General features: G+C 26.4%; 4 protein-coding genes across 4 annotated transcripts; all 4 read right to left on the bottom strand.

The window, feature by feature from the left end:
• Nucleotides 1–48: 48 nt before the first annotated feature.
• LOC122847796 (SET and MYND domain-containing protein 4-like) lies at nucleotides 49–2329 on the bottom strand. The gene is made up of 5 exons (XM_044145652.1): nucleotides 2321–2329; nucleotides 877–2192; nucleotides 649–807; nucleotides 411–557; nucleotides 49–321 (listed from the first exon to the last, which is right to left on the bottom strand). The coding sequence occupies exons 2-5, from the start codon at nucleotides 2188–2190 to the stop codon at nucleotides 49–51; spliced, it is 1893 nt and encodes a 630-aa protein (XP_044001587.1). The 5' UTR covers nucleotides 2191–2192; nucleotides 2321–2329.
• Nucleotides 2330–4264: 1935 nt separating this feature from the next.
• On the bottom strand, nucleotides 4265–6633 carry LOC122847795 (SET and MYND domain-containing protein 4-like). Its single transcript, XM_044145651.1, has 4 exons — nucleotides 6517–6633; nucleotides 5013–6343; nucleotides 4623–4931; nucleotides 4265–4531 (listed from the first exon to the last, which is right to left on the bottom strand). The coding sequence occupies exons 2-4, from the start codon at nucleotides 6339–6341 to the stop codon at nucleotides 4265–4267; spliced, it is 1905 nt and encodes a 634-aa protein (XP_044001586.1). The 5' UTR covers nucleotides 6342–6343; nucleotides 6517–6633.
• Nucleotides 6634–7672: 1039 nt separating this feature from the next.
• Nucleotides 7673–9352, bottom strand: LOC122847794 (ranBP-type and C3HC4-type zinc finger-containing protein 1-like). The gene is made up of 5 exons (XM_044145649.1): nucleotides 9236–9352; nucleotides 8504–8922; nucleotides 8328–8430; nucleotides 7834–8259; nucleotides 7673–7753 (listed from the first exon to the last, which is right to left on the bottom strand). Exons 2-5 carry the CDS (start codon nucleotides 8920–8922, stop codon nucleotides 7673–7675), a joined length of 1029 nt encoding a protein of 342 aa, XP_044001584.1. The 5' UTR covers nucleotides 9236–9352.
• A 623-nt stretch (nucleotides 9353–9975) lies between these two features.
• LOC122847793 lies at nucleotides 9976–12311 on the bottom strand. Its single transcript, XM_044145648.1, has 3 exons — nucleotides 10667–12311; nucleotides 10464–10572; nucleotides 9976–10386 (listed from the first exon to the last, which is right to left on the bottom strand). Exons 1-3 carry the CDS (start codon nucleotides 11824–11826, stop codon nucleotides 9976–9978), a joined length of 1680 nt encoding a protein of 559 aa, XP_044001583.1. The 5' UTR covers nucleotides 11827–12311.
• Nucleotides 12312–13414: the final 1103 nt, after the last annotated feature.

Genomic DNA, 13414 nt, shown 5'->3' with positions numbered 1-13414 from the left:
AATGTACTTAAATTTATTTAAATTTGTAATAATAAAATTAAAAAAACTTTATGAATTTGTTGAATTTTCGTACATGGTCATTGTATTATGATAAACCATATGTAGTCGATTGTATAGCATTCTCATTGCAAAATACCATAATGGAATTTCTTGGCAAGGACCAGTAATGTATTGATGAAATTCATCATTCATGCCATTTAATTTATCCTTGATTTTTAATAATTCTTTAGTATCTTTGTTACGAATGATACCTATCCACCCTTTCATTATGAGCGTCATACGATCCAACTTTTTTGTGATGCTTATTGGCAACCCCATGCTCTATTAACACATAAAAAAAAAAAAACAAATATAATCAAATAGTTTGTTCTTGAATTAATTTAAAATAAATTTTTCAACTAAATAAATACCTGGTAAGATGGAAGATATCGTGCTGCTGGCCAATTTTCAACACATGCTATGCATTTACATGGTACAGGATCATCAGTAATATGTCGAAAACTTACATTTCGTATGATTTTAGGTAATGAATATGAACCAACGGTGCTCACCAGTATCTGAAATCAATTTTTGGTTATTAATTATCAAAATTCAAAAAAAAAAAAAAAACAAGTAAAATTATTTGAAGACTTAGATATTAATAAATACCGGTTCTCCTTGTATGATTGGTTTCTTAGCATAATATCCAACATTTGGACCCAAGTAAGCCCAATCAACGTTAGGATCACAGCTTCTTTTTGTTAATTTACAAAATGACATCATGAAATTTGACCATTCAACAGTATCGCCAGGTTCTGAGTTTGCAAACTAATAAATTTTTTTTTTTTTTTATAATATAATAAAATAATTATAATTTATAAATTTATATATACATACATATAGACCAGTGTGACTAACAATCATCTGATATCGCAATAATAATTCTCCCAGAATAAATATTTTTTTATTTTTATTTTTAATTAAATTTTTCAATGTCATTTTTTTACCAAGTATATTTGTTTTTTGACCCAGAGTTGTGACAATCCATACTGCCATTTCTGTCGTTTCAAATTTACACATAGTTGATGTTGGTTTAAAATAATCAAGACGATGAAAATTATCAAGAGAATTTACATCAAGAGTACCATTGGTAAATATCAACCCTTCATTTTTCATCGAGTCAATCTTGTCAATTTTTGTTTTCAATTCAATTAAACCACCTGCTGAGTTGATAGCCTTTAAAAAAATTTTTAATGTCAATAGATATTCCAAATATATTTTGGTAGGTTTTGTAAGTTGTCCTAAGACTAAACATTCAATATCATGATATTCATTCCATGCTTTTTCTTTACATTGTTGTGAACAAAATACAACATTTGAACATTGATCACATGGTACACCAGCCCAAGTTTGACAACCACAATGCCAACAATTAATAAAACGTAATTCGGGAGATTGAACCATTGCAAGTGGCTCAGAAAGATAAATAAATTCACCAGATTTAATGTCTCTTGTTGCAACAATATGTTGATTATTGTCATTTATTCTTTTCAGCTCAATTGCATCAGATCCACCAGCTATTATTGAATTTTTATTTTTTATTTCTGGTGAAAACAAACTCACATCACGTGGTTTTTCAAGTTGATGCATCATCTTTGAATACTCCTTGGTGATGTTGTATTTGCGATTATTTTTTTTCAAATTCGGAAGCCACTGCATTGCATTGGCCATTGAAATATTTGTCTCAGTATTTGAGCTTGGTTTCAAGGCCTTGAAACACAATGATTGACGTAAAAATAATTTTGTTTTTAAATCATCTGGATAGCCTGATTTCAATGCGCGTTCAATATCAAGAAGACAATCTTGATAAAGTCTAGCTTCGAATAATACAGCTGAACGATTTGCATAAGCCAATGACAATTCATTGGATCCAGCTGGTGCAAAAGCAATACTTTTGGTGTATGCTTCAATTGATTTGCGCAGATAATCTTCATTTTTTGAAGTAGTGAATTCGTTGTTACCAATTTTCCTCCAAGATTCCGAGTGATCAACACTTTTTACAAATTTATCATCACTTTCTTTTTCAATAGAAGAAATCGAAGATTTCCATACCACTTCAAATTTATCTTTCAATGTCGTTTTTTGTAAAAAAAGTTGTTTTGCATCAGCTGTAGTATCAGCAGGATGATCACGGTTATGTTTTTTTTCCATTGCTACATCGTTAAATGAAATAAATAATAATAATTTATCATTGATAATCAATGAAAAAAAAAAAACATGTTTATAGCAAATTGAATAAAAATAAAATTATCATGGTCTTTGCATGACAAAAAAAACTTACTTGAGATCTTTGATGGTATTTCCTTGAAAAAAAAAATCAAATATAAAATTTCAAGCAAATTTCATTTATTTAATTTGGTAAATTTTTATTGATCAACTGTTTAATCTGTGTTATTGATATTAATTGTATTTTTTTTTTTTAGTTATTATCAGCTAAAACGCTTGATAGTAGTCCATCGACGCCCAGAACACAAAAGAAGGCAGCTTAGAAACTGCAGGCGGTTTTTATTCTTTTTCGAGATTGTTCGAGATTATTCGGAATTCAAGTGGTCTCCACCAGTCTATGTACACTCTCCACTCTCCAGTGATGCCAGTGACAATGCCAATAATCGGAATAATCATTAATCACACACGCTCTCTCTCTTGCTCTCTCTCTATATAAATATCTCTCTTAGTTTCTCTCTGCTGAAAATTCGCCCTTATTTTTTCATTAAATTGTTTCATTAATTTATAATTAATAATTATTAATTTTCATTATTATTAATTATAAAAAAAAATTACATTTATTTGAAATTTGGATTAGTAAAAGTGAAAAATAAAAAAAAATATTTTCTAACAATTAGGATGACATCTTACATTATTGATTTGGTTTTAAAAAAAATTTATAATTTATATTTTTTATTTATATATAAATGCATAAACAATATGTATTGAAAAAAAGTTATTGTATTTTTAAATAAATTAATAATATTAATAATTGATACGTTATAAAACACAGTTGAATTAAAATCACTTACTTGTAAAGATTGATAAGCAAAGTGATGAAATGTGATACTGTCTCAGCTCACAAAAGAACCCAATGACATGGTTATTTGATTTTAATGAATAAAAAAAAAAACAAGAAATTAATCAAAATTCTGGTGTGGCTAATTTGTTTGTTATGAAATAATTATGTATTTATGGAAAACTATTAACAAGAATCAAGTCTATCACTCTAACCAGCATGATCACCAATTTCCCAGAATGGGTATGAGTATGTGACTACGTGACTAAATGTCGAATTGTCGACTGTAGCCAAAGCCAGTCATAAGTTTACTATCTATGTTATTATTTCATACTCATATTACACATGATAGAAATTTAATATTTTAAATTATTTAATTTTTTCATTCTCAGTAAATTATTCACTGTATGAAAAAAAAAAAAAATCTTAATTAACTCTCAAACAAAGTTTTAAAAGCATCATATTTCTATTTGTAATTAATAATTATTAAAAAAAAAATTTGATTATATCTTCATTGAGTTGTTTTATTAATTTTTGTAGAAAAAAAATTATAGTTATTTAGTCAATGTAGACAATAATTATTTATAGAATATATTTTATAATATTCAATAACTAATGGTAAATTTGATGTATTAATTATTTTCATATAAATTATAATAGAACAAAATGAATTAAGAAAAATATTTATTATCCAATTTTATATTACGTCGAAAAATAAAATTGAGAAATAGAAATAGTCAATGTGTTTAAACAATAACTTTACCTTGTTGAAATTTAAAATAATTTTTCGTGATTGAAATACTATTACAACTTTTGTGAATTTTGTAATTCTATTTTTATATGAAAAATATTGTATGAAAGCTTTATTTTAAAACATTATTGAAATAGTGAAAAAAAACAGCTTTTAATTATTTATTCATTTTTTTTTTTAAATTTTTATCAGACACATGCTGATAATTATTATGATTTTATGAAAGTGAAATGAAACCATTAAATTAAAAAATTATTATAAATGAATAATCTGAAAGCAAATTAAAAAATAATTTGAAAGAAAATTAATTCAACGAAAATACCAAGAATCTAATGAATAATTGTTAAATTTATTTAAGCAATATTTAAAAAACTTCATGGTTTAATTCAATTTTTAAAAATTTAAATATACCAATATGAAAGTTATGAATATTTTTGCCCAAAAAAAAAAAACATATAAATAATGATAATCTAACATGTTGACTTATTCATGTTCATTATATTATTATGAACCATATGAAGTCGACTATGTAATATTCTGATTGAGTAATACCATAACGACATTTCCCGACAAGGACCAGTAATGGATTTATAAAATTCATCATTCATGCTATTCAAAGTATCCTTGATTGTTAATAATTCTTCAGTATCTCCATTGGCAATGACATCTTGCCACAATTGTAGTGTTTGCATCATACAATCCAATTGTTGCTCGATTTTTGTTGGCAACATCATGCTCTGATGTTTAAAAAAATAAATAAATAAATATATTGCTTAATATTACTAGTTTTAAAAATTTAAAATTTTCAACAATCAACAAAATAAATACCTGGTAAGATGGAAGATATTGCCCAGTTGGCAAATTTTCAGTACATGCTGTACATTTACATGGTACAGGATCATCAGTGATATATTCTAGTATCTGATGTCGGTCGAACTTTGATTTTGTATAATATGGACCAGCAGCACTCGGAAGTAACAGTTCTCCTTGCATGATTGGCTTTTTAGCATAATAACCAACCTTTGAACCCAAATAAGCCCAATCAACATTAGGATCACAGCTGTTTTTTAATATCTTATAAAATGGCATGACGACATCTGACCACTCAACTGAACGACCAAGTTCTGTTACTGCAAACTAATAAATTTTTGTCAAGATATAATACATATTATAATTTATAAATTATTAATAATTAATTAATTAAATAAATATACATACAGTTTGAACATTGTGATCAACAATCATCTTATATCGCAATAATAATTCTCCCAGAATAAATATTTTTTTATTTTTATTTTTAATTAAATTTTTCAATGTCATTTTTTGACCTAATATATTTGTTTTTTTACACAAAATTGTAACAATCCATACTGCTACTTCTGTCGTTTCAAATGTACACATAGTTGATGTTGGTTTATAATAATCAAGACGATGAAAATTATCAATAGAATTTACATCAAGAGTACCATTGACAAATATCAACCCCTCATCTTTCATCGAGTCAATATTGGCAATTTTCTTTTGCAATTGAATTAAACCACCTGCTGAGTTGATAGCCTTTAAAAAAATTTTTACTGTTGATAGATGTTCCAAATAGATTTTGGCAGATTTTAAAAGTTGTCCCAAGACTAAACATTCAAGATTGTGATATTCATTCCATGCTTTTTCTTTGCATTCTGGTGAACAAAACACAACATTTGGACATTCATCACATGGTATACCAGCCAAAGTTTGACGACAACAATGCCAACAACTAATATAACGTGATTTGTCAGATTGAACCATTGCAAATGGCTCAGAAAGGTAAATAAATTCACCAGATTTGATGTCTCTTGTTGCAACAACATGTTGATTATTGTCATTTGTTTTTGACAATTCAATTGCATCAGATCCACCAACTATTATTTTATTTTTCATTTCTGGTGAAAACAAACTAACATTACGTGGTTTTTCAAGATGTTTTATCATCTTTGAATATTCATCTTTGACGTTGTAATTTGGATTGTTTTTTTTTGAATTAGGAAGCCAGAGAATTGCATTGCCACTTGACTCAATATTAAAGCTTGGGTCTAAGGCCTTGAAGCACAATGATTGACGTACAAATAATTTTGTTTTTAATTCATCTGGATAGCCTGATTTTAAAGCACGTTCTATGTCAAGAAGACAATCTTGATAGAGTCTAGCTTTGAATAATACAGCTGAACGATTTGCATAAGCCAATGACAATTCATTGGATCCAGCTGGTGCACAAGCAATACTCTTGGTGTATGCTTCAATTGATTTACGCAGATAATCTTCATTTTTAGGAGTAGTGTATTCCTTGTTACCAAGTTCTCTCAAGGATTCTGAGTGATCAACACTTTTTCCAAGTCCATCACAACTTTCTTCAATATAAGCGACTGAAGACTTCCATACCACCTCGAATTTGTCTTTGAATGTCGTTTTTTGTAAAAAAAGTTGTTTTGCATCCGTTATAGTATCAACAGGACGATTATGAACATACATACAGCCATAGTTAGGACAATCACAATATTTTTTTATCTCCATTCCTAAATAGTTAAATAATATTAATAATAAAGATAATTTAAAAAAAAATAAATAAAAAAAAACTACTATGATTTTAGCATAATTTTTAATTGTTAAAAAAAAAGTTATTGTGAAAATAATATTTAAACAATTGATAATTGATTAAAAAAAATAAAAAACGTGAATGAAAACTTACTTGTGATTTTTGATGGTATTCAATAAAGTCAAATACAAAATTCCAACAAAATTTTGTGTATCCAACTCGCTATATTTTTATTGATCAACTGTTTGACCTATGTTATTATTAATTTTAACTGTATATTTTTCTTTTTTTGTTTTTAGTTAAATTAGAATGGTCGACAATCAGTAGAAACACTTGATGATAATCTAACGACGCTCAGAATAAAAAAGACGAGGCAGACAAAAGAAGATCAGAACTTGCAGGCCGTTTTCATTGGTTTTCATTATTATTATTATTATTATTATTATTATTATAGATTACTGGATTGTTCCAGATTCGTCTCCAGTGATGTAAGCGCCAATGAATAACAATATGTAAATAATCATTAATCTCGCAGCTTCTCTCTCTCTTTTTTTCTCTCTCTGTGCTTAAAAAAAAATAAAAACTCGCCTTAAAATTACAAATCTCATATTTCTAATTGTATATTAAAAAATTTTAAATATATTTTCAAAAATTGTTTTATCATTACTTAAAATTTTCATTAGTCAAAAGAAATAAAAAATAAAAAAATATATGAATAATAAACATTGAAAAAAATTGTACTACTGTATTTTTAAATAAATTTTAATGTATTTTTATTCTCTGCGTAATAATTGAATCATAAAAAAGGTTTATAAAATTAATATTAATAATTGATACGTTATAAAACACAGTTAAAATAAAATCACTTACTTGGAAAGATTGATAAGTGATGAAATGTGATACTGTCACAGCTTACAAAAGAACCCAATGCTATCAAAAAATAATATGTGTAAAACATTTATTTAAATATTTTATTCGTAAAAGTAAAATTTAATCAACTTGGTTATTTGATTTTAATGAATAAACAAAAAAAAAAAAAAACGAGATAATTACGTATTGATGGAAAACTATTTAAAAAGCAAGCATGATCAACAGTACGTGACTAATGTCGACTGTAGCCAAAGCCAAAGCCACTATACTGAAATTTGATATTTTAAATTATTAAATTTTTTAATTCTCATTAAATTATTGACTGTATTATATATAAAATAAAAAAAAAAAAATAACTTTTGTTTCATGAATTTTTAATTTTATAAAAACATTACATTTACATGCAAATTAAGGTAAAAAAATTTAAAAAAAAAATTATCTAATGACAATTGCCACAGTTAGGATGACACAATTGTCCATTGACTCGACAACGACATCCACCTGATGTATCACCATATCCCTGATGGATAAATAAATTTAAAAAAAAATTGTTAATTAGCTGCAGGGAAATTTAATTATAAAAAAAATGAATATACTTACACGAGGTCCCCATCGAGCACCTTTTGTTGCCCAGCACAACGCAGTCTTGCACATTTTGCATGTCATACCATCACATCCAATTGTTTTGGTAATAATAACACCACATTTTGGACAACGCATTACTTCACCTCTTGCCAACATTTCTTCAAGTTGATTTTCAGTTAATCTTGCCTGTTCATATGCTGTTTTATTTAATCGTTGATCTTCTTGATACTCAGCACAAGTTTTTCCTTGATGAATAGCTTGACATATCAAGCAATTTACAGAAAAACAAACTTGACACAAATATATTAATGCACCAGCTTCAATAAAAGCCCAACCTGGACAATCTTGTGTTCGACAATGAAATGCTTCATCACCAGCTTCATTTTCAGCTTGTATTATTGATTTTGCAAGATATTGTTCATAAACTTCTGGATCAACCAACTATAACAAGTATAAAATAATTTAATAATTAAAATATAAATTTAATTTTTAATATTTTAAATACTGACAGCTTTAATTTCACGTTCTTGAAGAAATAAATCACATCCATCAGCATTTGGACACTTAACAAGTGGTTCTTCACAATGACGTATTGTTCCTTCTAAACAAACTCTAAAAAAATTAAATATTAATTAAAAAATTTACAAGTATTGTAATAGATTTTTTTTTTTGATTAAATTATTACCTGCAAAATGTATGACGACAATTACGAAGAATAACACCATCAGCTTGTTCACAATCATCAAGACAAATAGCACATGTTATTTTTAAAATATTTGGCATAAGATTACAATCTTCTTTAACCATTAATTCAACAAATTGTTCAACTTTTTCTTGCTCAGATGGCTGTGGCTTAGGATCATCTTCAAACCATGTTGTATCATCCTCAATCATCCAAGCATCATCATCATCATCATCATCTTCATCATCATCGTCGATGTCGTCATCATCATCATCAATCATACTTTCTTCTTCAACATTCTCAACTTCAACATCATTTACAGCTTCTTTATTTTCACAGCCATTATTATTATTATTATTATTATTATAAAAATTGTTTTCATATGTTTTTGATGTAAAACTTGTCTCAATCTCCATGCTCATCTAATTTTTAATTATACAACAAATTAAAGAAAAATAATACACATAATTTAGTTAATAAAAATAAAAAATATACTTGTGATGTTTGCTGTTGTTTTTTATCCTCAGACATTATTTTAATTTTTTTTTTGTTATTATTATTATTATTATTATGGTTGATAATTGATTCTGACAAACCGGTGATAAAGCTGATAAGATTACTGTCGAGTTTGAGTCACACAATTAAAATAAATAAAAAAATTTAATCAACTTGATATTAAAATTAGATTAGTGTTGTTAGTGACATTAATTTTTATTTATTAACTTTATAATTTACCTGATTCAAGTTAGGTTAGATTACCAGCTCAAATCAGACAAGTTGCTGTGTTTTGTCTGATTTTGTCGTGCCTTTTTGGTGCCCACGTGTTATTCTTGATTTTTAACACATACATGATATACATGTACAAGCGAACGTGATGTTTTTGTTTTGACCCAGCTTATTGTTTTAAATATTTTTTTCTCTCTTTAAAAATAACGTCAACCTCACGAGTTGAACATAAAAAAAACTCAATTATTTTTATCAGTTATTTTTTTATCTACTCGTTTTGTATAACACAACAAGTTTCACGTTATATCTAACATTTGATTTAAAAAATTCGTAGAATTTATTTATCGATAAATGAATAATAAATTAATACTTGAAATATAATAATAATTATATTTTTATTTATTTTTTTTATATTACATAGTAAAAAAGTATAAATCAAATTATTTACAATAATTTTTGTTCATATTTTTTTTTTTTTATTAAAGAAATATTATAGTAAAAATTAAGATCAAAATTGATTTTTTTAAATGAGTTGTATTGTTGTTTATTTTATTAATGACAACCCTTGCATTCTGGATGACAAGTTCTTCCAGGAGGCACACCGCAACGACATCCTCCAGAGGTGTCACCTTTACCCTGAAAAAATAAAATAGTAATTCGCATGAATTTTAATTATTAGCAATTAGAATTTATAAAATTTTAATGTTTATTTAAATTTAATTTAAATTATATTAACCCGTGGTCCCCATCTAGGTCCTCGGCCAACACAGCATTGTCTTGCACATGGTACATATAATACCATCACATCCTTCATTTTTAACAATTGCAACTTGACAATTGGAACACTCCATTATCTCTCGTTTTTCAATCATAGATTGACGTTGAGCTTCAGTTAATTTTGAAGTTTGTGCATTTGTAGCTTTATCAAAATGATCCCAACATTCTTCGTCCAAAGGATGAATAACTTTACAAACCAAGCAATTTCTACTTCCACATACGTTACAGTTGAAAGCCAATTCAAATCCTTGATAATAACACCAACCTGGGCAATCAGGTGATAAACAATGAAATGATTTTTCATTTTTATTTTTACAAGCTGTATTTTCAGCATAAATAAGTGATTTTAAAATATGCTTTTCATAGTCAATGGCATTAACAAGCTGAACAAAAAAAAAGCAACATTAAATTAAGATTAAAAAATTAAAAAGCATTATCATAATTAAAATAAAAATCTTACTGATTTTATTTCAAGATCACGAAGAGTAAATTCACAAGCGTATTTCTCTGTGTATGGACACTTGACGGTTGGTTCTTCACAGTGTCTAATTGTATTTCTAAGACAATCACTAAATTAAACAAAAAAAAATTTACAAAATTAATTTATAAATATTTTTAATATAATTAATAATTTATTTTGAATAAAATTTATATATTATTTACCGACAAAATGTGTGATGACAATCACGCAAAATGACACCTTCATATTTACCAAAAATTTCAAGACATATTGGACATTGAAAATCATCAAAATTTTGTATGAGATCAACATCTTCAAGCATCATTAATTCAATTAATGACGAGCTTTCAGGATTTTCATTTATCTCTTTTTTTGGTTTTTGTTGAATCAATTGTGTGTTTTGATTGTAATTATTAATAACATTATTTTTTTCATACATTTGTTCACTCATTTGAATGGCCATTTGTAAATCTTCTACTTCATCTTGAATCAACGTGCGAGTTTGTTTGTTAATAGTTCTTATGTTTTCTTCAAGTTGCTGATTTTGCCAAGATTGATGTCTAATATAATCACGTAAGCCGCCTACTTCTTCATCATCTGATGATTCATAGTCTCGAGTACTAAAACTAGTAAAACCAACAGCACCATCATCAACTTCTCGTCGTTTCACATTGTCTAATCTTGACAACTCAGGAACACTTGATGAAACTCTTGATTCACGAGGAATTCTAAAAAAAGCTCTTGATTTTTTTTTATATGCAGGTTCAATGTAAGTTGACTCAGGAATAACAAGTGGTAATTGTTTAACATAATTATCATTTTCTTTTTTATTTGGAATAACAATTGGTGATGGTAACTGATAATTGTCATTTAGATCAACCATTATTTCTTTTAGATCATCGATTTTCAAAGTTTCAATTGATGTTATTGAGCTAGTATCATCTGGCTCTTTTTCTTCAACAATAAATTTATTATTATTATCAAAATCTTGTTCACTTGTCAAATCAAATGGTATTAGATCTGTTTTATTTTCATCATCATGATGAGAATCACCAGAAATTGATCTATCTTCTTTTAAATCTTGCTGTTTAAATTCTAAAACTAGTGTTTCTTTTTCTCTATCAATATTTTCTATTTCATGATAAGATTCAAGAGGAATCATTTCATTTTGTTCTAAATCTTGTTGTTTAAATTCCAAAACTGGTGATTCTTTTTCTTTATCAATATTTTCTATTTCATGATCAAAAACATCAATAGGAATTGATATATCTTCTTTTAAATCTTGATGATTAAATTCCAAAACTGGTGATTCTTTTTCATCATCAATATTGTCTACTTTATGATAAGATTCAAGAGGAATCATTTCATTTCTTTCTAAAAATTCCAAAACTGGTGATTTTTTTTCTTCATCAATATTTTCTAATTCATGAGAAGAATTACCAGGACTTGTTTCATCTTTTACCAAATCTTGTTGTTCAATTTTAACAAGTGTTAATAATTTTTTTTCTGGCTCATTTTTTTCAACAATAAATTTATTATTATCATTAAAATCTTGTTGTCCACTTGTCAACTCAACAGATATTATTTCTGTTTCATTTGTATCATCAATCAACTCATTTTTTTTAACATTTTCAAGCTCAATTGATACAAGTGACGATTCAACGTTTGGTTCTTCTCCATATAATTGAACATACAAATCAAATAATTTATTTTCATCTTTGTCTTCCAGCTGGAGTATTGAAATTGGTACTAATTCAATTTTTGTATCGTCAGTTAATTGAGAATCACCATTTAATAATTCTTCTTGACAATTTACATTTTCTTTTTGAATATCATTAATTATATTTACAGTCAATAATGATTTATCATCAACACCAACATCTTCTTGTTCAGTATCTTTTGTACTTGCACATTCTTTTTTTTCTTCTTCTACTTCTTTTTCTTCAATGATTTTATCACAAATTTCAACAACTAAAAAAAAATATAATTAAATTTATATTATTAATTTAAACAAATAAAAAAATATATTTCAAATTGACTCTAAAAATTACCTGGTGATGAAGAGACAATAAGAAATATTGAATTATTATTAGTGTTATTATTTAATTTCACCTCATCCAAGTCATTAAAAATTTTACCAGCAATCCATTTTTGAGACTTTTTTGGAATCATAAATTCATTGTAAATTTTATTCTTTAATTTGTCAATTGTCAACTTTTCATCAACCTGTAAATAATTGTATTAATTAAATCATTTAGAATTTTAATTAAAAAAAACAACAACTTACGTTAATTTTAATTGGCCAAAGTTGTTGAACAATTTGATCGGTTATCTCATTTATTGCCTCCAGCATCATGTTGTTTATTGTTAACAATCCAAATCACTACAAAAATAAATTGACAATGTTAATTTTTTTATAAATCAATTCATCTATTATTTGCTATTGTTGATCTTGTCAACACAATAACAAGTTAATAATTAATTAAATAAATATTTTATGGTTAATACCGGTGAAAGTATGATGTTTACTTTATTTTTACTCAACTGGGATTCCCTCTTCAATCCTACCAGCTGGTCCACAGCCCCACCCGCTCTCTTTATTTTTTTTTATTTTTTTTTTTTTGAAGTGTGTTGTGTTTTGGAGAGGCGATTAAAAATAATGTGTGTCGCGCCATCTCCCAACACATCAAGTTGTTACTCCCACAAAACAAAAAACAACAACAACAAAATAAAAAGAGACTGATATAAAATTTGATGGTTTTGTTTAATAATTAAAAAACAGTTATTTTTGTTTATTTGTCTTTTGTTTTTTTAGATTTTATATTATTTTATTACAACTGTTTTAAGGATTCATCATGAATCAAGATTAACCAGGCATGATTAAAATTATTTTTACAATACAATACATTTTTAATAAATAATAACAATAAATGTAAGTAGGTATAAATTTA

The sequence above is a fragment of the Aphidius gifuensis genome, linkage group LG1, assembly GCF_014905175.1.
Source record: "Aphidius gifuensis isolate YNYX2018 linkage group LG1, ASM1490517v1, whole genome shotgun sequence".
NCBI lineage: Eukaryota > Metazoa > Arthropoda > Insecta > Hymenoptera > Braconidae > Aphidius > Aphidius gifuensis.
This window is presented reverse-complemented; position numbering and strand designations above follow the sequence as displayed.